The sequence below is a fragment of the Sceloporus occidentalis genome, unplaced genomic scaffold, assembly GCF_023333645.1.
Source record: "Sceloporus occidentalis isolate IW3139 unplaced genomic scaffold, rSceOcc1.0.p SCAF_28, whole genome shotgun sequence".
Lineage (NCBI taxonomy): Eukaryota > Metazoa > Chordata > Lepidosauria > Squamata > Phrynosomatidae > Sceloporus > Sceloporus occidentalis.
Window position 1 is genome coordinate 6,032,305 of NW_028317008.1, and position 27,483 is coordinate 6,059,787.

At 38.5% G+C, this 27,483-nt stretch overlaps 1 protein-coding gene across 1 annotated transcript; it reads left to right on the top strand.

Moving 5' to 3' along the window:
* The first annotated feature begins 799 nt into the window (after positions 1-799).
* Positions 800-27,483, top strand: LOC149299743 (thioredoxin reductase 1, cytoplasmic-like). Its single transcript, XM_089486032.1, has 18 exons — positions 800-878; positions 3,235-3,410; positions 7,373-7,433; positions 10,137-10,243; positions 13,527-13,649; positions 14,308-14,380; positions 14,799-14,918; positions 16,004-16,146; positions 16,555-16,670; positions 16,844-17,069; positions 17,348-17,437; positions 17,865-17,941; positions 18,113-18,269; positions 19,657-19,764; positions 20,086-20,181; positions 22,914-23,048; positions 25,317-25,380; positions 27,401-27,483. Exons 1-18 carry the CDS (start codon positions 800-802, stop codon positions 27,481-27,483), a joined length of 2,034 nt encoding a protein of 677 aa, XP_089342158.1.

Sequence of the window (27,483 nt, forward strand, 5' to 3'; positions counted from 1 at the left end):
GCAGGGACGGAGGGAGAGGAAGGGTAGACAATGGGGGGGGGCGGCGGCAGGGGGGGGGGAGAGGAAGGGTAGATAAGGGGGAGGGGGGGCGGCATTTTAAAATTCGCCCCAGGCGGCATTTTGCCTTGGGCCGGCCCTGTTAATACCAGAGTACTAAACATCAAATGTTCTTTATAAAGGTGTTCCTTGGTTCAAGAAAATACTCTTAATATGTTCGGTTTTTCTCATAAATGGTCAGCAAAAAAACCTAAAATATTATTTTGGATAACCGAATATTCTCTTCAGTCAAATACATAAACCATTCTCCTCTGCGCAAGGCATCTACTGCCAAGTACATTTCTAGAGTAGGCTAAGCGGCTTTTGATGCCGTGACCGGTATTCCACCAGCAGGTGTCGCTCTTTCCCTCTATCTAGAAATCCTGATCCTGATTTCTAAGCACGCAGCTTCAGTGACACTCTTCCCTTTTAACATTTAATGAATGTACAGTATCCGTGGAACTAGTAACCAAGGTAAACAGTGAAAACCAAACCAGGGAAACAGGCAGCTCGGTATATGCATTACTGCTCAAGGGCTCTGTTTCTGGAGATCATCTTGAGTCGACTGAAAATTCTACCTTATATGTGTTCCTAAGAGCTATGGTTTCAAAGGGTCAAAGGTGTAACTGGATAAGAAAAAAAATCATTTTACTGAATCACCTTGGTGTCTAAGGTCAAAAAAGCAGCTACTGATAACAGATCACAAGTAGCAAGCCAAGGCCTCACCCTGACTAGTGACTGATGATGGTCCCAGGACTACAGAATGGGCAACTCAGTGAGGAAGGGAAAAGCTGTGTTTGTGGATCCCACACAGGTTAAGAACCTACAGCTCTACAAGGCAGGTAAGACTGATTGGCATATAGATTTACTGGGGGGTATGTTGATACTTGGCTGTATTTTTTTTTAAAGTAGCCATTGTGTTACAATTGTAGGGTAGTGAACAAGAGTATCCCATTGTGTTCACATATAGCACTAAGCACTAGCATTGATCTTTAAGATCAATTCTATAAATGAATTCTGCTAGATAATTATTTATATATATATGCAGGCTTATTGTGGTAACATTTCTTCTGATTGCCCCACTTTGACTGTATTGCACTGCATATATTAACCCTATTGTCCCAAATTAATTAGTGCATAATATTCCTGATCATGGACACTACAGATTTTGTTTTGAATCTAGATTTTATTAATAATAATAATCACTATTCGGTTTCACACTAATTCTAAATATAACACTTTACCCTAACACACATTCTCTACATTCATATAAGAAAAAGGCAAACTATGTTAATCCTGTCATTGTGAATTACATAGACACAGATTAAGCAAATTACTATGGCATCACTCCTGGTTGACTGCAACATATGTGGCTGGCTGAGTGTGATTTGAGTTGTAGATTGCAGCAGTTCTGGATAGATGTGCACTCTTCTGTGTTAATTGGGTTGTCAAATGCAATAAAGAAAGTGGGATGTTGAGTTGTATAGCTAGAAACATTATTAGTAGAAAGAGAGAAGTGGTTCACTCTTTAAAGCAAAACCCCCCTAACAAGCAACAAGACAATGTGCTGTCGCGCGTATCCAGCCGTCAGCTCCACTTATGTCATTAGGTGGCCACTGGCTTTAAAGTTCCAGGGCCACCTCATCATCCCTATTCCAGCCCTGATACATATAGTGGAATATTTAGGTTGGTCAGTGCCCTAGGCTGTCCATGATCAGCACTCAACTGCCCTCCACCTTTAGCCTTCCTCTCGGGGTCTGATGTCATATTATGGATGTTTGTCTCAGAAGGACATGTGATGCAAGGTAAAGATAATATGGAGTTTGTAGTGGGTAGGAAAAGATCTCCATAGTGTAAATAAATTGGTTACAAGAGAGCTATTTAGTCTGGTCAACTGGTTCATTGAGCAAAGTTGCAATGGGGAGCTTGATTGCCCAACAGGATGATCTGCCCCTGGTTTCATAGTAAAGGGTCTCCCACAATCTGCAGCCCTCAGCCAAGACATAATACCAACTGTCTACTTCAACAATAGTACATAAACTATGTGTGTGATCGTGTGTGCAGTAGGGGCTTTGGGTTTGCCATCTCTTTCCAATGCATTTGGGCAGCCATAATCAAGGAGAGGCAAAGTGTCCGTACAAGGAACCAGTGTCTGTGGCAAGGTTTGTGAAGATCTGTGGAATATCATTAAATTGTCCGCCACAGACCTCAGTAAATGTCCACCATGTGCAATGATAGAGAATGTTACCTTATATTGCAATAAGTGGTTGGGCTATTGTAGTTTCACCAATCAAAATAAAAATGTTATAATATAATCAGAACCATGGCTATATTTAGCATACCCTTCATGTACATTATTTAACATTCATTTTACCAAATGATTTATGTTTAGTCATCAGTACGAATTTAGTAATAACAAAAAATTAGCCAGACTATAAATATGGTATTTCTTTTCTTCTCCATGATAGGTCTACTAATCAGTATTTGCTTCAAAATCCTTAGAGCTGTAACGCTTTGATAAGAGAAATCCTTGGGTGTGTACTTTGTAACAGGGCCTTATCAATAACTTTCAATTATGTTGCAGACATTGGCTGCTGCCATTATTTATCTTGTGCAAAGTAGGTTTTAATCAGTAAATCCAAGTATTTGAGTAACAACTACTAATTCCTCTACTAATCCTTCGTTATGAGTGTAAATTGTTGGTTGAGTCCTGAATTGCCCATTAGTTTCATGCACACATTTCCTTGTACTTTGTTACAAAGCACGGTTTTGTGATCCGTGTACTTCGGTGGATTAAGAAATATATCTGTATTTTATGCATGGGAATATATATTTATTACCCCATGAATGTTTTTTTTCTTGTTATATCCTTTTTATGTATACGATCTGATTTATGAGCTATGTAACATTTTGTGTTCGTATATTATAATGTTGAAAATGTGGTCCCTAGAAAGTCTTACCTCTGCATTAGAACAATGGTCCCACATATGTCTTTGAACGCCCTATAATGTAAATGTATGTCCTAAACACCAGGTAAAGTCTCCTTTATTTTCTAAAGATAAGAAATGAGTAAGCAGTATACTAGTACACGGGTCTTTAAGCAAAATATCACAGTTTGAGAGCAAGCAAACAATTATGATCAATGTCATATAGATGGTCCTATAAATTATTTCTAAAATATTTGCTTCTATTATTTAGTCATTGAAGACAACAGCAATAAATCTCCAGAGATAGTAAAATACAAAAGTGATGGAAATGAAGGCAGTGAATGGAAGAAGAACCAGAAGACTGCCCTCAAGATTAAACTTCAGGAATTCATCGGCAGCAGTGATATTGTGATCTTCAGCAAGACAACATGTGGAAAATGCACAAAGGTAACACATCATTTCTAGATGAGCCAGTGTTATGTAGGAACTGTAAAGCCTGCATATTTTTTAATAGAAAAATTACAATAAGATATGTAGACATGTGTTACCTGAAGCATAAAGCGTATATTATGCAGCAATACAAAACCAAACCATACGAAAACCATATGTTAACCGATATATATAGAATATAGTCTATAGACTAATAAACTCTTAAAACACCCTGTAAAGTTCCTTCATAGGATCATAGCCTGATACTATTATATAATAAAATCTTGTCAGAGTTATATCAATTTCTACTGTATTATCACCCTACATGCTACCACATGCTTCATGGTGCTGTTTAATTTACATAATCATTGTACCCTTACAAATATATGGCACATCTCACAAACATGTCAGATCTTGATTATGCCTTTAGCTTAATTCAATTGTATATGAGCAAAAACAATAGGTAACTAGGCGAATATTTTAAATTATACATGAATTAACCATTAAAAGTTTTAAAAATACTGGTTGCCAGTAGCTGTGACGATGATTAGATTAAGATTGAACAGAGGTCTGAACAAGTCTCATGTCAAGACAGAAAATCTACAAATATTTATTCATATAAAACCACATACTGGAATAAGAACTGTCATGCTTGAAGGGCCAGTGGTGCAGAAACTTGGTACTCAGTAGGGTCTCAGACAAAACAATCAGGAGAGTGCAAAGGGTATAAAAACCTCAGCTCTTGATACCATGAGTCAGTCCTATACAGCAGGTCACTTGGAGGTTGAGAACCAGGCCCGGACTGGGACAAAAAATAGGCCTGGGCATTTAAGCCCGAGCAGCCCATTTTTATTTATTTATTTATTTATTGTTAAAGCCCACCCTTCATGTACCATCTTTGCATTTACTCATTCACACAAATCATTAACACATTCATTAATGCAGTCTCACAAATCATTCAAGCAATTCATCCACACATTAATTCATTAATTGTCATACGCATTCACACAATTCATCCACACATTTATTCATTCATTCTCATACGCATTCACACTACCCCCCTCTCCCCATCTTATCTGCCCCTTCTCACTATGTTCCCCCTTTTCACTATGTACCCCCTCTCACTATCTATCCCCTCTCCCCATTTCTCACTATCTAACCCCCCTCTGCCCCTTCTCACTGCACCCCCCGCCCTCACCCTACTTACCTTGTTGCCGGAGCAAGCAGCAACTGCGGCCGGGCCCGTGGCAGGACCGGACTGACTGGGCCTATGCGGCCTCTACGGCCGCATTAACGCACCTGCCCCTTAAGCCCGCCGCAACTGCGACCGGGTCCGCCACTCTAAGGGGCCGGGAAGCCCCCACCAGGGCCAGCCTTAGGGGTCTGCGGCCACACAGGGCTTACATTAAAACATTGGGGTTTTTTTTTAACTTTATTTAACATCCTCCATGTTAAATAAAGTTAACAAAAACTTTATTTAACATGGAGGATGTTAAATAAAGTAAAAAAACCCCCGATGTTTTAATTTAAACCCTGTGCGGCCGCACATCCGTAAGGCCGGCCCTGGTAGGGGTAGAGTGTTCGCAGTGGTGTTCTGTATAATCGATTTCAGACAAAACCTATGGGTTACAGCGAAATGACTAAGCAGGCTACACATATACCACTGGAGGCTGATGCACGGGGGCCAGATGACACGGGCAGGCAGAAAGACAAATATCATAGTCAGGGTTGCCGAGGTCAGGAATCAGACAAGGCAGGGTAGGTAGATAATTAGCCAGGGTGGCTAACCAGGATGGTAGGCAGACAAGATATACTTGTAGTCAAGTGAAAGCCAGGGTCATGAACTGGACCCAAAATGCATGAGGCACTATCACAGGCAGTGATTGTTGTGTGTTGTGAGGATTTAAATAGCCCTCCAATTCTAGCCCCTTCTTCTAGAGTGAAAACGAGGCTTGGAGACGTGTCTCTGTTTGGCCGCTGTTTGCCGTTTTCCATTCAGAAACAAAATCCTTTGTCACTCAACCTAGCACGCACATGCGCTCATTCACTCACTTTCACACTCTCATTCACTCTCACAATCTTTCTCCATGTTTTCTTGCCTTCTCCGCCCACTGTCCCCATGTCCCTGTCTCCTTTTCTGCAGATCCGTTTCTTCTCTTGCCTCTTCTTTCTTTGGCTGATTCTCCCCTGTATCAGCTCCGCTAACGAGGTCTCCAGGAGCACTTCTGCAAAAGGGCGGAGCCCCTGCTCACATGCACACACTCTCTTCACACACCCTCTCCCACGATTGGTGAAATGGGAGAGAGGCTGTCTGTGTGGTACGCCTTTTGCAGAAGTACTCTGAAAGGCCAGAAAAATACAGACGGATTTGCAGAGAAAGAAAGGTGAAGAAACACTTTTCTTTCTCCTCTAATCTGTCTGCAGTGCTCTGGCTTCTTGGACTACTTCCACAAAAGAGCAGAGCCGTGGTGTACACCATTAGGACATATAGAATTATCTTATAATTACCTGGATGTAAACTGCGTAAACATTCAAAGTACAGGGTGGAAGAAGTACATAAACCTCTAGACTAATGACTTCACCTAAAGCTAATGGGAATCAGGAGTCGGCTAACCTGGAGTTCAGTCAATGAGACAAGATTGAGGGTGTTGGTTACAGCTGCCTTGCCTTATAAAAGCCCCTTAGTCCCAGTGAAGGGTAATGTTCATACCTGGGAACTCTTTGGGTTTGACCCAGAGATTGGCGGGTGAAGCACCGCTTCTCCAGTTCTCCGGGTCAAGACCCGAATCCTCCGGGTCACGGGAGCAGGGTCTTGACACACCCCACTCCCCGCCCATTTTCCCTTTAAATGGTGGTGTTTCCCGCTGCCGTCACGGGACTGCCCCCTGACAAAGTTTGTTTTTAGCCGCAGTTAAACTTGTCAAACTAAGCACATAATCAGGAATACTGGAAAAAAATACTGGGGAATTTTATTGCAGAAATACAAGCATCATCAACATAGAATTTGCCACTGTTTATAGTTTACACTAGCTATTCTATATAGGGCTGTTAGACATAATCATACAGTGATTAGTCATAAATTCCCATTTAATAATGAATGCTTAATTGAAGAGATGAAGCGATGACTACTGTTAATTAAGATAGATTGATTTTTGATTTGTTTTGCTGTATAGATATTCAAATTGAAATCCAAACTCCATTAATAACATCAGTGGTTCTGTGTCCATGTGAATATGATCACTTAAATAACAGTGGTGCCCTGGTAAAGTTACAAATGCCCAGGTGCCTTTAAAACAGTTGAAAGTGTTCATCACTATATCCAACCTTTACTGTATGTGTCCTTAGATCCTAATGACAAGCCAGAAATTCACAGTAAAAGGACTCAAAAACACCTGGGGCTTGAATGGAAGGAACATTAAACATTGACACTCTTAACACAATATGTAGCTCAACCCTAGGGCAATAGTGGGCTCTGGAAAAAAAGACTGCTGAAACAAAACCATCCCTGTGTTAAGTACACCAATTCCATATGTCTGTAAAGTATTGTTGGTGTTGTCCAAAGCATGGTACTTCAAATGCGTGCTCAGGAGCCAATGATGGGCACTAAGGCTCTTACTGTACTGAGCACTTCACTCAGACCTGGACTGGCCATCTGGCACACCAGGCAAATGTCCGGTGGGCCTCTGCCCGACAGCGACAGATTGTCTTGACATACCGCTTGATGAATAGGTATGAAAATGTAATGTTCGTCCACTAGAATGCAGCCTTCAATCCGGCTGAAGGTACTGAATGAGACTCTGTAGAGCACTGCTGGTTAGGGATTTCCAAACTCATTTACATAGAGACATTAATACTAAAGTGCTAAAGCAATGGAAAAGGGAGATTTCCAATATGTCTCTTAACACCTAATTGTAAATATTATGTTAGAAATGCATGAGCACATGACTTAAACCTGTATACTTTATTTTGTCTTTGCACAGGTTAAGAGCCTGTTAGACAACATGAACACCCCATATCTGGCAGTGGAGATAGACCAAATGGGTAAGACATATAATGCCTCATACAATATTTCTTTTGATACTGGTGTTTAGACAGTTTGGTCTTAATGGAGAAAAAAACGTTACTGTAGTCACCATGTGTGCCATGTACAATTCTATTTACATTGTGACAGCAGGATCAAGATAGCGGTAGGTAAATACAGTTAGTAATAAGGTTTGCTGTGAACATCCAAAACATAATCAGAATAAGTCTAATGACTTCCTCAAGTGGGGAATAATATCATTCATCATATTAATCCTACTGAAGTGAAGGAGTTTCGATCTGGATACTGTAGTTGGCAATAGAGCATGGTGTGATATCGTTAAAAAAAAGTTATTAAATGTTCCTTAAACAATCCGTGCCACAGCAGTAAAGAGGTGGTTTTTCAGTAATTAATCAGGAAGTGCGTTACAACATGCGAAAGTCCCAGTTTACATTGTTGGGTATTTATTCAAGGAAACAGTCGATAAATGAAACGGATTAACATATTTACATAAATGTGTTTTTTTGCTTTGTCATTCTGTGCATCCCGTGGTGTCCGTAGCCATGCATACAGTTAATTACAGTGCTCTAGTGTTTCGTTGTACTCAGGTTTAACTGGTATGTAAAAGCTAGTAATGTATCCTGAAACAAGCTAATATAAGGGAAATCCCACAGGGAAAACGTCTTTCTTTGAACAGAAAACACTGCTTTGATGATACAGTAGTAAAGTGTAACACCTAAGAAACATGTCCCCTGGTCTTAATGTTGCGCTGTTTGTTGTATTTATGGGGGTTTCTGCCCTAGATCTTACCCTAATCCCCAAGACTTACTAAGCCAAAAATGATCTCCCGTAGCTAGCTCCTTTTGTGTCTGAGGCAAAAATGGAAAATGGTCGTCGTCCCCCCTATATTTTATATAATATATAGGTTATATTATTTATACTGCCTCTACATGACTGCCCATACACACTGCCTTTACACACACCTGCTGATAAACACACATATACACTTCACTTACACACACCTGCCCATACACACACATACACATACTGGCTAGCAGCCTCATCATCTCCTCATCAGATACCCTCCTTTCTCCCTATCAGATACCCACCTTTTTTCAGATAACCCCTTCCTGACTATCACTTACCCCCTTTCTCCCCATCTCTTACCTTTCTCCCTTACCTTTCTCACCCTTCTCTTCCTCTCCTTCTTATTTCTTGTCATGGGATTGTAAGGTCTGTATAGATTCAGATGCCTCCTTTGCTGCTCCCTGGCAGTGAGCACAGTGATTGATGCTAAGCACCAGGACTTGATGTCATGTCCCAGCGCTCAGCATCAATTGAAGAGTCATTGGGAGCACAGAAGCCGAGGTCTCATGTGACAGACCTCGCACTCCATTAATGTTGGGCAGGTTACAGGGAGATCTGTGATTACCCCAACCCATGCCTCCAAACTGTTCCCCTTTGTGCGAGACAAACCCAATTTTTCTCCCCTATCCCCCTATCCCCCTAGAGACTGGCAGGAAACTGGGACCACAGCACCACAGCACTGATAGCATTCTCCTGTGTCTGAGACACTGGAGAACACATACTGCGCAACCCTACATGATTGTGTGCATACGCATTAAGCCTCCCCCTGGTGAATCTGGATGTTGGGAAGGTGGAGCTTGAGAGGTAAGGGCTACTTGGCACACACGCAGTATCAAATACCTTTCAAATCTTGCCCCTGATGTCCCGAGGTTTGTTGTGAGGTATGCCAATTGGTCCTGGAGCTGCTCATTGGGCAGCGGGCAACCCCTCACAGCTGCACCCGAGGGGAGTGCCTCACTCGCCTCACCCTTGCTACGGCTCTGGGTCACTGAGTTGTAGACCTGCTCTTTTCAGTAATATGATTTAGTCACTAAGATACAGTGTACACTACAATATTCCCTATTGTCTAGGAGTAGAAACTATTCCCTATTGTCTAGAAGTTTTACAGAACAAATGGTCTGCCCCCCTCAGATAATCCTCCTCCCCAGATGAACCCCCTCCACACCACCAGGATTTTCTCTTCTCATTTTTGGTGGCAAAGATGGAACAGACAAGCTGTTTATGGGCACTGACAAGCCGTTTGGGCTCAAAGATGTTGCAGACAAGTTGTTTGGGCGCATAGACAAGCCGTTTGGGGGCACAAACAAGCAGTTTGGAGGCACTGCCAAGCTGTTTGGGCACAAAGATGGAGCAGGCAAGCTGTTTGGGAACATCATTGAGCGCACAATCAGTGAGCACTAGGGGGTCACATTTTATTTTTGCCATTCAAGGACACAGTATGTAGCGGATGAGATTACACATATTACTGTATATATATATATATATATATATATATATATCACATACACACTGATTCACATATACACACAATAAATTTGATATCATAGGAATTATTAGGAAGCCTACACTTTCCACAAATGGGAAGGGGGAGAGTGTAGCAGTATGTGACCCTCTTTATGTCGATTGGAGAATACCACAATAAGGGCAGGGGGCTATAGACCTGTATCTAGTGAAAAGCGTCTTGTCATTATTACTCACATATTTGGGTAATCATGCTGTATATTAAGTATGTAGTCAGAGATGCTTGGAAATGAGTGGCGCTGTGATTGCGAAACATTCGGTCACACCTCTTTTGGCATTTCCTTGGAGCTTGGTGCTTTTTAAATACAGAGATCATGCTTTAATTACTTTCACAGAGAGCTCTCAGAGGTTTGAAGAAGTCCTCTATGAACATACTATGGAAACGACTTTACCCAGCGTTTTCGTGAAAGAGCAGCTTATACAATATGATGAAATCATAACGGTAAGAACTGTTTATTACTTATCTAAAACAATATTAAAACTATTTTCTTTCACAAGAATACCTTTTTGGGGGGCAAGTAGGGAATAATTAGTAGCAACTGTTGTCTTCGCTTGTCTATGTATCTAGTATTTGATAGTAATTTGCATATTTTAAAATAAGAATAGTGAGGATATTTGATTTTAATCATGAGCTTTGATACATCTGTATTATTTTATACAAATGAATATTATTATTATTATTTATTGTTTTATATAGCACCATCAAATTCCGTAGTGCTGGACACTGGGTAGACAGGACCCATTGTTTGATTATGTTAAGCCTCCTTTTACTTGTTTGATGATGCGTGTCATACTAAAAATATATTTCTTCTAGTGCATTTCAAATAAGGAACTTTCCTGTTAATGACTTTTTTTTACACTTATGTATGCAAGGATCAGACATGGTCTGACCAGGCTATAGGGAGCCTTTTATATATAGTAACAGTGTCAGTGACCACCCAATTATTTTGTGTTTTATCTAAGCACATCTGTATTACTATTTAGGGTGATATCTTAATCCACAAAAAATATAGTATATATATATATATATATATATATAAAATATGAGGCTGTGGATTTAAGGACTGTGTCTAGGTATGCTTGACCCTAAGATGTATATGTTGTGATTTTGCACCCCCCAACTCTGATGCATTCTGGACTTTCTGGCTCAGTATGTGGTGGTGCCCATTGTACCTTCTCAGACACTTTGGATGACTTTCCCTGCTCCTACATCTATCTATTCTCACAAAGTCTGATCGATACTTGGCGGTATTATAAGTACTGAGATATGTACCTATTTACTCTTTTGCTTCCAAAATAGTAGTGATTTAGGAAGGCAGCCTAGAAGAAAGAACAGAGGTATCTTTATAATCAAAGGAACAACTGCATGTGTTCACTTGCAGTAGACCATAAAAGGGGAATGCAAGGAGTGGCAATCTGTCAGGCTTTATTTAATTTGTGATCGCTTGTTTATAGTATCACAGCATCCTTTGTCATACTGCTGTCTTAAGAATGTTCTTTTTTGAACATATTTTATTAAAATCTCCACCTGTCTGGCTGTAGCATATGTTTACAGTCCCTCAACTTTCCTATTCCTATTCAACACGTAGATCTTTATCCTCCTGGTGCAAATAATTTTATAAACTCCTTTAAGATCCTGGATGAATTTCGGCTGGTGTCATTAATTCATTCATTAGCCTTTGTTTTAATTTGAATGAAAATACATTCTCCGTTTGTAGTTCTATATTTCCCTATTTTAAAAGTTTAATTTGAATTCAGGGCTCAATTCCAGATCTAATTAACTATATGAGGTCTGTGTTCATATTTGAATTGCTCCAACAATAAAGTTAAATGAAAAATATCAAGAACTTTTAATTTTCATATCAAACTCTAGTGCTCAGAACATTATCTTCATCGGCATGCATTGATATTTCATTTCTTTTATTGCTCATTTGGTCTGTATTGTTTCAACACTGCTGAAAAGATGGCCATTTCCTAACTGATAAATCCGGGTAAACACCAAATACAAGTTATGGTGTTGCCAGTAGTTGTGAAAAGAATGAAGAACTGAAGATCCAGTTAGAGGATCCCAATCACACCGTAAAATATCTATAATGTTCTAGCAGATTTATTTTTCATTGTGAAGTAAAATCGATGTTTTCTTCGCATGAAAGCTGATATTGTAAATGGAATCTCATGAGATCTGTGTTAAGAAATGTAGTCTATGAGGCAGCACATATGAAGATTTTTGACACTGGTATTCATTCACCGTCCTTTTCCTGCATTCTGTTTATCTTTCAGGATAATGAAAACATTTCTGTGTTTTCCCATGGCCTACAGGGTTTTTTTTGCAGGAAGGTGAAGCATCAAATACAGATTACTCAGTAATTACTCACTTATCACCTGTCATATTTAGGGTATGCCTGAGCTTGCCTAACAATTCTCACTATTGATAACCTAATCTGTATATAATATTAGATTTACTAAGTACAGACAAAGGAGGTACTGTTAGATGAAATTGCCTCTAGGGGAGAAAACATGGCTATTGTAAATAAATAGGGATAGAACCATCTGCTTAGATTTAAATTGAGACACTACCTAATTCTGACATTTGCTGATCCCACTTTATTTAGGATCAAGTATAGAAAATGTAAAAACCTCTTTTCCAGGGCCGACCCACCCAAGACAAAATGCCTCCTGGGGCAAAGTTTAAAATGCTGCCCCCCCCATTATCTGCCCTTCCTCTCCCTGCCGCCCCCCCATTATCTACCCCCCCCCGTACTTACCTTTCAGCAGTCCTGCAGCGAGTCTCCCTGCTCGGTATCGGTGCCGGCTTGTAATGCTGAGCGCCAGAAATGATGTCATCTTCCAGCGCTCAACATTACAAGCCGGCACCGAGACCGAGCTACGGAGCTAGAGGGCTCGCAGAGGAGAGAGAGAGGGGCGCCAAGCGGGTACTGACAACTTGGTAAGATAAAACCACTCGGCACCCTCTCTCTCGCTCTTCTCGGCTTTAAAAAAAAAAAAAAAAAAAAGGCCTGGTCGCCCCGCTCGGCTCCATTGTCGGGCCGGCCCTGCTCTTTTCCCTTATGTTGTAGGTACTTATGATGTGTCAACAATATCAATTTGCTGGCGCTATTACATTTCATTTGAAAACTAATAAAATCCTTAAATAGGACTGTGTGTATTAAGAAATAGTGGGTTAGGCTGGTTACCCATGTGACAGATGAGACAGACGATTCTGTTATCACCCTCATTTCCCATAAAACGAGCCAGGTTATTGTCACACCCAAAATTATCCATAAATTTCTCCAACCCGGGAAGTTCCACCCATATAAAATGATTATCCATGTGCGCCTAAAGCCATAATTAGCATTGAAAGATGAGTCAAACCGGATTTGATTTCCTCACCGAACCAACTGCCTGTCCTTGTTTAGCCTACTCTTAAAAATAGTACGGGTAATTAATGTGACATTGCTACATTATGTGAAGTTTTGTATATATTTATCCAAGTGTAATAGTCATGTTAAAACAAGACATTACGTTCAGCCTATCCAACATTGTCCTGTTTATTTTGATCCCGATAAAAGGTAAACCAGCCAACTCTCACTTAAGTTTGTGCCTAAAGTTTGTTCTTCATGACTCCAAGAGGAGTCTAATTTGTTTATAAAACTCCATTAATACATTATATATATATATAAAATGGTCAGATACTTATTTGTGTTTTCCCTTAATTTCTTTTCTAGTTGTCCAAGGATGGCTTATTTCAGAAACTTCTAGAAAGTAAGGAAGATAAACCACGAGACAACTCCTATGACTTTGACCTGATTGTAATTGGCGGTGGATCTGGAGGTTTAGCAGCTTCTAAGGTAAAAATAAAAAAATGAAAACTGTTTTTTCAAGTTACTTTTTTCTAATGCACAACGACTATAGGTATGGAGGAGGTAGGGTGTCAAAGATTTTATGTGTAGGGCAGCTGAGATATAAACATGGGCATCTCACAGTGTTAATGATACAACGGCATAATACATTTTTTAATTAGTCTTTCCCTTACGAATGGAGATTTTAACTTTCCGCTGTAGAATCTTCGCAAAAGAAGTAGTGGTTTATTGGGGATTTTCAGGACTAAATCAGGCTCGGCTATATAGCCGACTACATCTTGTCCTGTTAGATGTGTATTGATGTCACTTCCTTTCCATACAGGAAGTATGACCTGGCCGCTAGTTAACTTGGAGTGGTTCAGGGGGAAGTTGTACATGTTGTAAATATACGTGAATCCTAATCAAGGATTTTCAAAACTAAACAAATACATTTGTTATCTACTAGGCATCACAATGTTCATAGCTCTTACTTCGTGCAAATATAGAAAAGAAACATATCAAAAATGATATAAAGAAGTGTAATAAATCGTTACGTTTGTAATTTTGGAAATGCCACTCTCGGTATTATTGCTAAAAAACTTAATGGATGGGTCATGTACAGGTAATAGCCAAACATATAACCTCCACATTTCCTTTTGTTGTCCAGGAAGCTGCCAAGTACAATAAAAAAGTATTGGTACTTGATTATGTGACACCATCACCAACAGGAACAAAATGGGGTAAGTGTTTCCTTACAGTCCATTTCAATAGGACTGTGCCTAGTATGTATGATATACTGATTATGGTACCTTGCATGATACTGTGCACTTATGTCTGTTTTGGCATTTAAGTAGGTGATTATATTAAAAGGTTCTCATGGTTAAAAAGGTGCAGGCATTACGAAATTGGTCTTTGCACATAACCACATTGTGTCTTTTAAAAAAAATCTATTATGCATGCTTTGGTAGCTGCTTTCATGACACGCGGACTAGACAGTTCTCTCTCACTAAATGTCCAGTAACCTATTTATTATAATTATATTGGGGACCATCATGAACAATTGGAATTATACAAAGAACAACTTCGGTTCCATCTGCCACCTGATGGATGCTTGGTGAATAACATCTAATTATAATTTGATGTATGACTTTATTTCAGGACTTGGAGGAACATGTGTAAATGTGGGCTGCATCCCGAAGAAGCTAATGCATCAGGCAGCCTTAATGAGACAGGCACTGAAAGATTCCCACAAATATGGATGGCAGGTTGATGCTAATAGTAAGTCTTTACAAAATTATTCTTTCTGAATAATTATGGATTTTTGGGTCCGTGTTGCCGTATATTAAGGACTTTAATGTGGATATTGAATGCTGAATTATGGTATGGACGATTTAACACAGTTCCAAAACCAATCCTCATCTGTTGTCGCAAGAACCAACTGAAATGACATCCCATTTAATTGTTAATACATGTGATGAGTGTAAGGTGGACTTGACTATATGTCACACAGATAATGTTTTGGCTATGTATCTCCTATAAAGGCTGGAATAGATTTTAAAAGCTACCCGTAAGGAAAAGCTAATTAAAATCACTATGATGGTATTTTGCAGCTAATAAAATAAAAACATTTTATCATGGCTATTTCCACATTCGAGCATCAGTGCTTGCCTGCCCATTTCTAACCTTTTCACTTTAAATTAGTGTGATCCATCCTCACAGACACTGATGATTTTTCATTAGGCCTATTATTGTAAGAAAAATAATGTGTTTTAATATTTATGTTAGAATATAACTGATATCTTAAATATACGTTTCTTACATTATGAGTGATTATTAAAAATATAAAATAGGATGCGCTATTAGCCTCCTAGATATTTTAGTCTGAACTACTACTACTGATCTAGGGCTAAGAAAATGTTTTATTGGAAAATTATTAGAAAAAGAAGTTGTGCTATATGCTTGCTTGAACAAAGCACCATTTCTGTAACAACTGTTACTTTACACTAATTTTGCATAAGCTTATTTCTGGCAAAGCAGAGATATATTGAATGGTGTAAAAATGGTGTAACTGGTGTATATATATATATATATATATATATATATATGTTTGTGTGTAACTATGGTTAAAAACTGCTACTGAATATAACTGTAACTAAGGCACTATTGTGAATACACGTTTGGATGGATAGCTCATTCCACCTCCTGGTGAGAAACTTGAGAAAACCAATATCTTTTTATACATAAGTGTCATTCACTTGAACAGTGTATAGATAACATACGCTATATGCTCTACATCCAGTGGCCCACTTCCATTGTTTTTTCCCTTGATAGATAATTATCATTATGTCTTATGTCAACAGCAGTACAACACAGTTGGGAGGCAATGACAGACTCTATTCAGAACTACATTGGCTCTTTAAACTGGAACTACAGAGTATCTCTTATGGAAAACAAAGTGAAATATGAAAATGGCTACGGAGAGTTTGTGGAGCCACACAAAATCAAGGTATTTCACATAACACCTAAAATCTGTATTCAATATCTTTATACCTGGTACCAACAACCATTGTATTCATGTAGTCTTTCGCCTGGATTGTGTCGAAATAGAATGCGTCAGCTAGCTGAAATGGACAGCACATCTTTGCAATATGTGTGACCAGGGATAAATATCCCACTAGGAAGACTATGTGAGCCGATATATTAGGGGCACTGTGGGAGGCCAAGGGGGTTGGGCTAAGTTGTAGCCCCACCTACTTCCATGTATGCTCAGCCAATGTGGACAAACTCCGCCCACATTCCATTCATTTCCTGCCCGATTCAGGCCAATGCCTTTGCTACCAATCCTTTACCCACCAAACATTGAATAATTGATAAAGTACATTTGCTGTATTTGATATTTATTTTTTCTTTGCAGTCAACATCAAGCAGAGGGAAAGTGAAATATTTTACTGCAGGGAAATTTCTCATAGCTACAGGAGAACGACCACGGTACCTTGGTATTCCCGGCGATAAAGAATACTGCATCACAAGGTATTAATGTAGCAGAAATATTTATGTCCACATATTAAAAATATGAATGCTTGTACCTTGGTGTTCATTCATAAAATAACAGAGCAGGCTGCACCACATTTATGATCAGGGTAATAAGTAGTGTTAATTGTGTCCTATTTAACACCATTACCTTTTTTCTGCTTCGTTTTCAGTGATGACCTGTTCTCACTTCCCTACTGCCCAGGGAAGACTCTGGTTGTTGGAGCCTCTTACGTTGCTCTAGAATGTGCAGGGTTCCTGGCAGGTCTTGGTTTGGATGTGACTGTCATGGTTCGCTCCATCCTGTTAAGAGGTTTTGATCAACAAATGGCCAACAAGATTGGTGAACACATGGAGGAACATGGAGTCAAATTTTTGCGACACTTTGTGCCAACAAAGGTATTGTGTAATTTTTGTGTGTGGCCTTTTTTAAAACTTTAATTGTATAAACTTTTGACTAGAATGTATTTTGGTTAATGTTGTTACTTTTTGAGTTATGCTTATGACATATCAGACCCAAGTCACGTTATAACTTTAAAATAAACAAACCAAATTATATGTTGTTTATTCCATGCATTCTACTTTTCTTTATACCACCGTCTGCAAAGATTAAATGTGCTTCATATTAGCATACATTTACCTCTGATAATCAGTTTTACATTGTTATCTGGTTCCAGGTAGAACAGATAGAAGCAGGAACCCCTGGGAAATTATTAGTGACAGCTCAATCAGCGGATGGTACAGAGATAACAGGAGAGTACAACACAGTGAGTACAGAATGGTTTATCACTTATTATACTTATTATAGCTCCCCAGTGATGTAAGGACAATCAGAAAGCAAGTACCTCTTATGTCATGTTACAGTATGTCATGGTTTAAACATCCTATAGAATGCTCTTTTAAAATGCATGCAATATCGATGTAATCATCGGCTACCATCCAATCCACGTGCGGGTGCTCAGCTAGAGGGCTCTGTACAATACTCTGGCTGAGGCTCGGACATAGCTGCTCTAATGATAAGGGCTGGATATGCTGTACTCAGGAAAAGTTGCCCACATATTACACATATTTTATTTCTTAAGCGAGTGTCCTTCTTTTGCATCTGATGAGTTATTTCATTGTGGATACAATAAGGCGTATCCGTGTGTAGCTCAATGTAATTTTACCCACCACTGATCATGAAACGTCTTGCAGGTCTTGCTAGCAATCGGAAGGGAAGCGTGTACAAGAAAAATTGGCCTGGATATACCTGGAGTAAAGATTAATGAAAAGTATGTAAATATTTTTACCATCAATAACAAAATATGTTTTTTTTAACTGACACGCGGGGAAAGTATTTTTATTCATTAAATACTGTGCATTCATAAAAAAATATTATTTTGTGTAAAATCGGGTCTTTCTGAACACATTTTGAATGCTTGTTTCCTTGTGTCTTTGTTCAGGACAGGAAAAATCCCTGTTAATGACGCAGAGCAGACTAATGTGCCTTACGTTTACGCTATCGGGGATGTGTTGGAAGATAAATTAGAGCTCACCCCTGTTGCTATCCAAGCAGGACGTCTTCTAGCAAGAAGGTTATATGGCGATTCAACAGTCAAAGTAAGTGTTTTGGAGAGATACAAGATATACATCCTTTCATTCCCAGTTGTTGTGGACTTTAACTGGCACTCTACTTAGTATGACGTTAACTATGGTCCACCATACAGGAGAGTCTATGCAAGCGAGGGTAACCTCTCCTAGACTACACAGTCACTTTGACATAACAGTACATTTCCTAAGCCCGGGCAAATAGGTCATTTAGAATCCCTAAGACATATTATCATGCAATTTATCTACGAACAATCTGAAGGCAACAACAAACAGAGTATTTCAAACTGTTAACCTGCACTTAATTAAATCTAACGTATTTTAACCTATATTTTACTTTAATTAACTACTTGTTAGGACATTTCCAAAAATATTGCCCGTCAGTACCTTCAAGGACCAGACCTTTTCAATATGACATTAAATTGGCAGACATAATAATGCCTTCTCTTCCCTTAATCATAGTAGGTATGAAATGTGTGAGCTGGTATGTGATTATCTTCTTTGTGCTGAAATGGCCGTGATATAAAATGAATCACTGGAGTAAAATCTCCCCACAGCTATCCAATTCATCTTTCAGCTTTTGTAGAGATCAGAAATATACAGGCATAGCAAATAAATACAGGATTCAAAGCTTCATTTTCACTTATATCTCTTTTTTTTTTTACTGATCTCAGCTGGATTCGAGTTTGTTTTTTTGCCAAAGACATTAGTTCCAAGTATCAGATGCAGTTGACCTGGATATTAATACAAATTTGATTCTTATAAAATATATCAAAAAATATACGGTATATTCCTTAGAAAATGTCACTATTTTATATTTGTAGCATTATTCACATATGGCCGTCATGTTTTGCTATATTTGTTCTGCTTTATTAGTCTCAGCCCTCACCTGTATATTCATTAACCAATGTAAGACTTCAAAAGAACTGAACATCCTTATTAATAATACAAATTAAAGTTTTATTGTTCCAAACTACTCCATTCACATATAATCTCTCTAAATTTACATTCATTCTTACAGATTACAGTTTATTCTGCCAATTTGAAAGGATAACATCACGAGTAGGTTTTTTTTTCCCATCTGTACAAACAGTTTAGTCGTTGAAGTGATAAATGTCTTTCCTTTGATAAGTCTTTGGATATTAGGGAAACGACATTAGATCACTTCAATGTTTATTGATTGTACAGACAAACTGAGTCACTAGAGGGTGCTGATCTGATCTGGGGAAGTTTATCTTAATGAGCAAACAAAAAAAATCTCTCCAGAAAGCTTAAGATAGACCGATCAATGGAGAGCTGCAGTATGAAAAAAGAATCTTGTGCTACAGGGCTTTTATCCTGTATTGACCAAAATAGGTGCTACCATTACATTCATATTTTTTTGTTTTTTATTAAACAGTGTGACTATGTCAATGTTCCCACCACCGTGTTTACACCCCTGGAATATGGCGCTTGTGGTCTATCAGAAGAAAATGCCATATCGAAGTATGGAGACGAGAACATTGAGGTAGGAAGTGCTGAAAGTCAAGGGTCAATGTATGAATCAATAAATTGGCAAAAACCTCAGCTAGAAGGCACATATAATTGGAAAAACATACAAACAGTGGTAGCAGGTCACTTATAGAGCACAATGTGTTCAGACCTATTCCTAACTTACAAACACTGACGAAATCCCATAAGGACTTCCTGGCCCTATATCTAATAGATATTATTTCTGCTGCAAATTCCAGGTATCCATGTAAATGGTGGATTTCTTATATTTTGTGGTGCATCTGTGCATGTCCAGCAGCACAAAAGCATGTTACTGAATAAAATGTCTGTATTTCAGGTCTATCACAGTTATTTTTGGCCCCTAGAATGGACCGTTCCAGCGAGGGATAACAACAAATGCTACGCAAAGATCATCTGCAATTTGAAAGACAATGTAAGTGTGAGTGGGGGGCAGCATGTAGGCAAAGCAACAGAATCTCATTACCCACGGGCTCAATTGACAGAGAAACCACTTTACCACCTGTGCGTCTTTTCAACAGAGATCGTGCTCAGCAACTCAGTTAACCTGTTGGTGACCGAGGGAGCATGTAACATATGCTGTGCAGAATATATATATATATATTTAGTATGTGATACTGTAGACTCAGTAGAAATGCAGGTTAATAATGCTACTAAATGTATTTTCTACCTAAAGTATTAAAACTAGAGGGATACTGGCTGTCCATAAAAGATATTTTTTTCTGAAATGCTTCTGGCATCTACTACATGGGGCCTTTAAAATCAACACACATCTTTAAACAGAAATGTAGACTCCTTTTAATGTTGCTTAGTTCTTATTTCATTCACATCTTTAGTCTAGGGGTCACAGCGTTGTATTGATCTTGCCTTCACTGATATTATCCTCGTGTCAATGCAAACATCGGGATTCCTCCGGAAGCCTTCATAGTGTATACCTTGAAGAGATGGCTTAGTTGTAGTCGACTTAAACAGTTCTCCTGCAGATAAAAGGGGCTGAAAAGAATAGCAGTATGTTTGTTTATCTCAGAAATCCAAAGGACCAGAGGGAAACTAGAATAATTCTTAGCACACTGCTTGCCGATTCATTAATGACACGATGACAAATGATGTCCTAATAAATCATTTATAATTGAATGCAATGTAAAGTTCACATTAAGCTAAAGACTGCACTTAGATAGCTGGAGCCACCATTACTGATTACTCAAATGTTGGATTCAGGATTGAGATGTGGCCAGACATCACAATTCACTTTAAGAACCGCTGACCTTTTAATAAATAACTATTTAAATTCAACAAGACAAAACCCAATGCACATGATCCATCTTCTTAGGAAGATCTTGTCTCCTTTATACTTTATACAGATAGTATATTATCATATACACTACTGTTCAAACATTCGGGGTCACTTAGAAATGTCTTTGTTGAAAGTAAAGCAAATAGTGTACATTAAATTAACATGAAATACATGTTAATCCAAGTTTACGTTTAAAAGACTAATTGATCATTATGATTAAATTGCCCTTTTGCAATTATGTGAGCACAGCTACAGTAGATGAAAACAGCTAAGTGACCCCAAACCTATGAACGGTTGGGTGTATATAAACGGTGCTTTTGACAAGAAATGCAGAAGTGCTTATCACTGCTTAACTTGTTGTAAGAGTTGTGTCTCAGCAAGGAACCCCCATTTCAGTAAAGAAATAAACGGCCTAGTTTATGACAGCGATTATACCTTTTACTTTACACGTCTGCCTCTGGGCATTGTAAAAGTACAGCAGATATATTGCCATACCCACTATCAGAGCAAAGCAGTTGGTTTGTTAGGGAGATAAATACAATCGGGCACAGTGTTGGACCTTCAGGATATAAAAAGGATAGCCATAAATTACAGAAATTGCAGTTTCAGTGATTCACAAGCAAATCTCAAATTTGAATGGTTGACAATTATTTGAACTCATTTAGGTTTAGGGAGGAGAATGCAGTTGATTAATGTGTGTGTGTGTATATATATATATATATATATATATATATATTTATTCAATTCGGCTCTTCTCTGCTAATGAAAAACTACTAAAACCTTAAAGACCATTATTCAGAAAGAAAAGGCTACATATTGTTATTGTGTTAATTTGATATATAATCCTGTTCTTTTAACATGCAACTAGCAAAAGAACCAGGGTTTAATATTGTGCTAGGAACTAGGGTTGTTAAAACTTTAGAAGAAAAAGTTGTATTCGGCTCTCTGCATTGCTTGCCTCAATTTGGCTGGGTTGTGTTCTAATTAGGAACACTTGAATGGTAATACAGAGTGTTCCATTGTTTTCCATATTTTGGTTTTATCCATTCTGCATTCAGATCTGCATATCCTTCCAACACTTGAAATTAGAAATTGCCTCATGTTCAGCAGTCTCTTATACCTATCCCATGCATACGATAACCTTTTCAGCACCAGAACAGCTCCATCACAGAAAAAAATATTCTAGATTAATCTTTCCAAAAGTCACAACTGACAAGGGAAATAAGTCATGACCCCTGCAGTAGATGTAAGCTATTACAAACATTAAATACATTGCCTGAACCAAATAATTATTTTACAGAAATCACAGACAATTAGCTGATGCAGATGAGATGTTGCAGAAATGTAAATACAACAGAATAAAAAACATCTCAGCCATCCATAACCTTCACATCTAAACTAAAGTCCAATTCATTTCATAAAATGTCCATGGCATAAATTGCAAAGTCAAGCTGGGAGAGAAAGAAATCAAATGATCATTCTCCTTGGAAGCCAGCTGTCACATTGCATGCCTCACCTGTGTTGTGCTTGGTATGGTAATGTGACAGATCATAACCATAAGGATGATAAATAGCTAGCAAGCGTGCAACATCAATTCTGCTAACCTGACACCAGAGGCTGCTGACCATGATGGAACGGGTTGACTTATTTGCTGCATGTATAGAACAGTGATTACTGTAGAGACCGGAGCTTCTATGCATAAATGATCAAATAATAGTGAGCTTGATGATTGATTCTCAGCTGTGCTGTATGCTGGTAGTGATACACACCCAGTGATGGACTTACATGCTCTTATATATATCATTGGCTTTGTATGGTTTCATTATTTAATAGGAATGTGCTTTCTTTTTCAGGAAAAAGTTGTTGGCTTTCATGTGCTTGCTCCCAATGCTGGTGAAATCACGCAAGGGTTTGCAGCAGCTATAAAATGTGGCCTCACTAAAGATCAACTAGACAACACTATAGGGATCCATCCAGTCTGTGCGGAGGTACGTGGACACTATAATATGTTTGGATCTGAGATCCAGCCAAAAACTCCCAGTTTTTATTCCAATCATGTTTTTTTTTTACATACATTTAAAGGGTCAATCATATTGAACCTTATGTTTAAGGTGATGCTCCACCATTATCCCTTTAATATAATACATGTATATCATAATTAAGAAGTATGTCCTATTGTAAAGATAAAGATATATATAAAGACAAAACATATGTAATAACTAATAGAAAAAGAATGGATCAATATATGAAATATTTGGCAAATATGTAATCCAATTGGAAAAAAACAGGAAGGGGCCATCATCTTCACAGTTGGTGCTGCTCAATTGTTACTTCTTCCTGCATTCTAGTGTATTTCTACAGTATGCCCCATCCAAACCAGAGAGAATCAATTTTGGAGAGCTTACTATATGACGGCCCTATATAAAACAATAAGAAGTTGGCAGACTACACAAACATTTTGCACAAACCTGAGATTACCCCAGGGGTGGTGTAAACACCAGATATTTTCTGTAAAACCACATATGGACATTCTAGCAATAGCGCAGCTCACAGCACACAGTCTGAGAGAACATTTGCTTTGCCATTTTACTGACAGATGAAATGCTGAGGAAATGCTGAGCAGTTTAGTTTCTCATTAAACGTCTGTGCATTATCTGCCTTCAGCAAAAGGATATTGCTTCTAAATGATAAAGCCTATGCGAAGAAGAGATTTCCAGAACATTACTACTTGCCATAGCGATTTGTTACTTTATTGAAGGCTTTTCTAAGTGTTTGTTCTTACTCAAGGTCAAAACTAACATCTAATAGGCTGACTTATGAAAAAAAGCTTAGTTGGAAACTGCCTTGGGCTTGCTTATAGAAAAGGGTGCCATAGATTAGCTCTTGGGAGTGCGCAGAATGCAAAACATTCTGCAGGGAACTACTGTCTGTAAGTTTTGACTCATGATTGTCTTAAGACTATGTCTTCTCCATCTTCACCATCTTATTCACGTCAGACAGTATCCCAGAGGCTGTACACTTTTTCTGATACCAATAGTTAAAATAGCATTTTTGTTACAGAGTTCCTTAATAAAGGCTGTGTTATGCATATTTGTCATGCGGCTTCTATAAGTCGTATTTATTGTATTTTTGGGGGCAACAAGGTGGTTTTGACAAAATGACATGTGATAAAGTACATTTAGATGTCATTCCATGGGAGGTTCAGGATGTCCTTATTAACGGGATTCTGTGCTGGTTCAATGCAAAGCCCACAAGTTCCATCGAAATTGCACTGAAATTATCTCAGAGTTCATATTCACAAGGTAGGTCAGGAAAACTGGGGCATTATCAGTGTATTGAGAATGTGCCAAATACCCCACTTTGCAGAAGAGATACACTGTGTAATGTTTCTCTCCTGCTTTAAGCAGGGATGTAAACTATCACTATATATTTAAAAAAATATTTAAAAGTATTCCCCCATTCAAAAAAAAACAACAGTAAATGCATTTAACAGTAAAATAGTTTATTTGCTGTGTGTGCAGTTCTAATATGTTTAATATCGAGATGCTTAGCAGAACTGAATTAAAAGAAGATACATCAAACTGGTCCAGTTGATAAAATCTACATAAAGTTTGTGATTGAGCGGTTTATTGATGCTGCCGCAAAAGACTGCTTTGATGCTCCTAATTACTGTGCTTTTGAACAACCTTAGACGAGGACATTTTGGTTTCCTGTAATTATACAGTTGCAATTACACTTTCATTTAATGTATATTTTATACAAAACACTGTGGCATATCGCCCAATTCTGCGTTTGATATCAGGGCTACAGCCACATGTCAAACTAATGATGAGGCTGTCGGGGCAGTGCTTTCATATATAAAACATCCAAACATCCACCAAAACAAGATCATTGATCAAATTAAAGAAACCTGCTGCCCAAACCCATAGCTTGTGATGCAGAGAGAAACCTTTTCAGTTGTAATATTGTGAAAGACTTTATACACATTAATGCATAAGATCCATAGAGCAATTTAATAAATGGAGTGGGAAATATCAGGGTTTTGCTGATCATTTCCACTGTTCCTCTCTAGTTAGTCAGTCTGTAAACACATGCGGATATTTGGATTGCCGATGAGGATGAGGCGGCTGGATTTCAGTTCAACAATTAAACTCTTTTTACAAAAATATTTTTGTCATTTTATGATGTTGAAATTGTTTGTCTTCTTATCAGTTTTTGAAACTATACTAAATGTCTTCATTATTTGCCTTTTCCAGATATTTACCACACTGACCGTGACAAAGCGCTCTGGGGACAGTATCCTGCAGTCTGGTTGCTGAGGTTAAATCCTGCTGTTTGTTATGGTTGCCATTGTCTACAAAGATGGACTCAAGGAAGATGAATACACATCGTGAACCCGGAAGGTCTTTTGGTTATATGGCAACTAGCAATACAGCAGGGTGTAGGACAATAAGCTGATGCAGAGCGCCTTCTTGGTGCTATTGTGACGTCTCGACCCAAAGCCAAATCTGGTGGGCCGCGGCCGAAGTACTGCAGACTCAGTTTATACTGAACATTGATGAAGGAATGTTAGGGTCTGATGCTCATTTTGCACAGACAGCTTTTGTATGCTAATGAGAATTGGTTCTAGAGCATCATGGGCTGCGCACTTGTTTTTTTATGCTGTGAAAAAGTTAATTGACCTTGTTTACATGCAGGCTGTGCTACTGAAATCATTTTTAGGTGATCTTTGCTTGGGCATCTTATATATTTCGTAACACTCCAAAGGCTTATCTTGTCAGGAGGAGGTGAGAGACCTCATATGCTCTTATTAAACTCAACTCATACACAGTTCCACCTCCTGAGGATCAAGTAATAGCTTGAAAGTTTAAGAACCACAGGATGCCTACACCTGCCCAATGGTCTCCATTAAAGACTATGGCATTAGAAGACAATTAGTGCAATTTAGTTCAAATGTTTGATTTCATTAAACACTTTTGATTTAGTTCTCAATTATAAACGTTGTGATAGTTCACATTTTTCAATTGGATTCTGAAGTACAACTATTTTTTCACTCTGTATGTTGTGTGTTTCAAGAGAGAAGCGTGTTAGTATTATATAATAACTAAATATAGACATGTACAGTTAGTTAATTTATATTGTGTAAAAACATGATTATTTATTTTTAATTAAGCAAATGAAATGTTGTGACTATGTATGTAAGTCAGGTAAGCAAATGATTCGGCCAGCGTATTCATACAATAAGGTGTAGTCATGGAAGACAATGAAAATGGGGCTCCAAAGTCTTAAAACATTGTGTAACTAACTACATTTTTTTATGAACATACTGGACCACGAAAAGGAGTCACAAACCCTTAAAATGTTTACATAAGTCAGGATTGTTTAACTTAGACCATTGACTGGACAGCATTTTAATTAATTATATCAGTTTGGAAAACGAATGTATGTAGAGTCTCTGTGCAAATGTGCAGGCCTTGCTACTAAAAGCTGGAAAGATTTGTTTCATGGAATTTGAATATTTTAATCTAGAAATTGTTTGAAATAAAGTGTCATTTATGAAAGGCAAAATAAGCGATCCATGTTTTCAAAAATGTATCAAGTATAAATGACACAAATTTGCATGATCCCTCCACAACTTAAAAACATTTAAGATGAATGTTCCAAGGTATGCACTCTATTGAACTAACAGACCAGTGTTCTGGAGCTTAGGATATTTAAGAGACGCGAGACCTGTGCACACATCCTTCCCACAGAGACCGGGCTCACACAAAATCAATGACTGCTTTACGTGCAAATCATCTAACGTGGTGTACCTCATCATGTGTGCTAAATGCCCAACAGCGATGTACGTGGGGGAAACAGGCCAAGCATTTCACGGTTTAATTCCCACAGACATACCATCAACCAGAAAAAAATAGATACACCTGTTGGAGAACATTTCTGTCAGCCTGGACACACCATTCAGGATGTGAAGCTGTTAGTGCTGATGGGATCGTTCTGCACCCAGAGGGAGAGAAAAATATGGTAGGTCAAACTAATCTGCCGGTTTAATACCTTACTCACTGGCCTCAATACAGACAGAGAATTAATCTCCCATTACAAACCATTAATCCTCTCACAATTCGAATTAACTACAAACATCACATACAACACACTAAGCAGTTTGAAAAAACACATGCATCACAGAACTATGTGAAAAGTTACCGCATACTTCTATGTGTGTGTATCACACAATACCACCCCTTCCTCTCCTGTTATTTCCCTTCCTCGGTTTGACACTTACCCAGGATCACCAGTGATCAGTGGAGAATCAGTCTGCAGCGTGGCTCTCCTCTTTCAGGTTCAGACACTCTGACATTGGGACTGCAGGATGAAGACATGAGGTGCCTTCCCTTGCGAGACGCGGCCAGGACTGCCCACTGA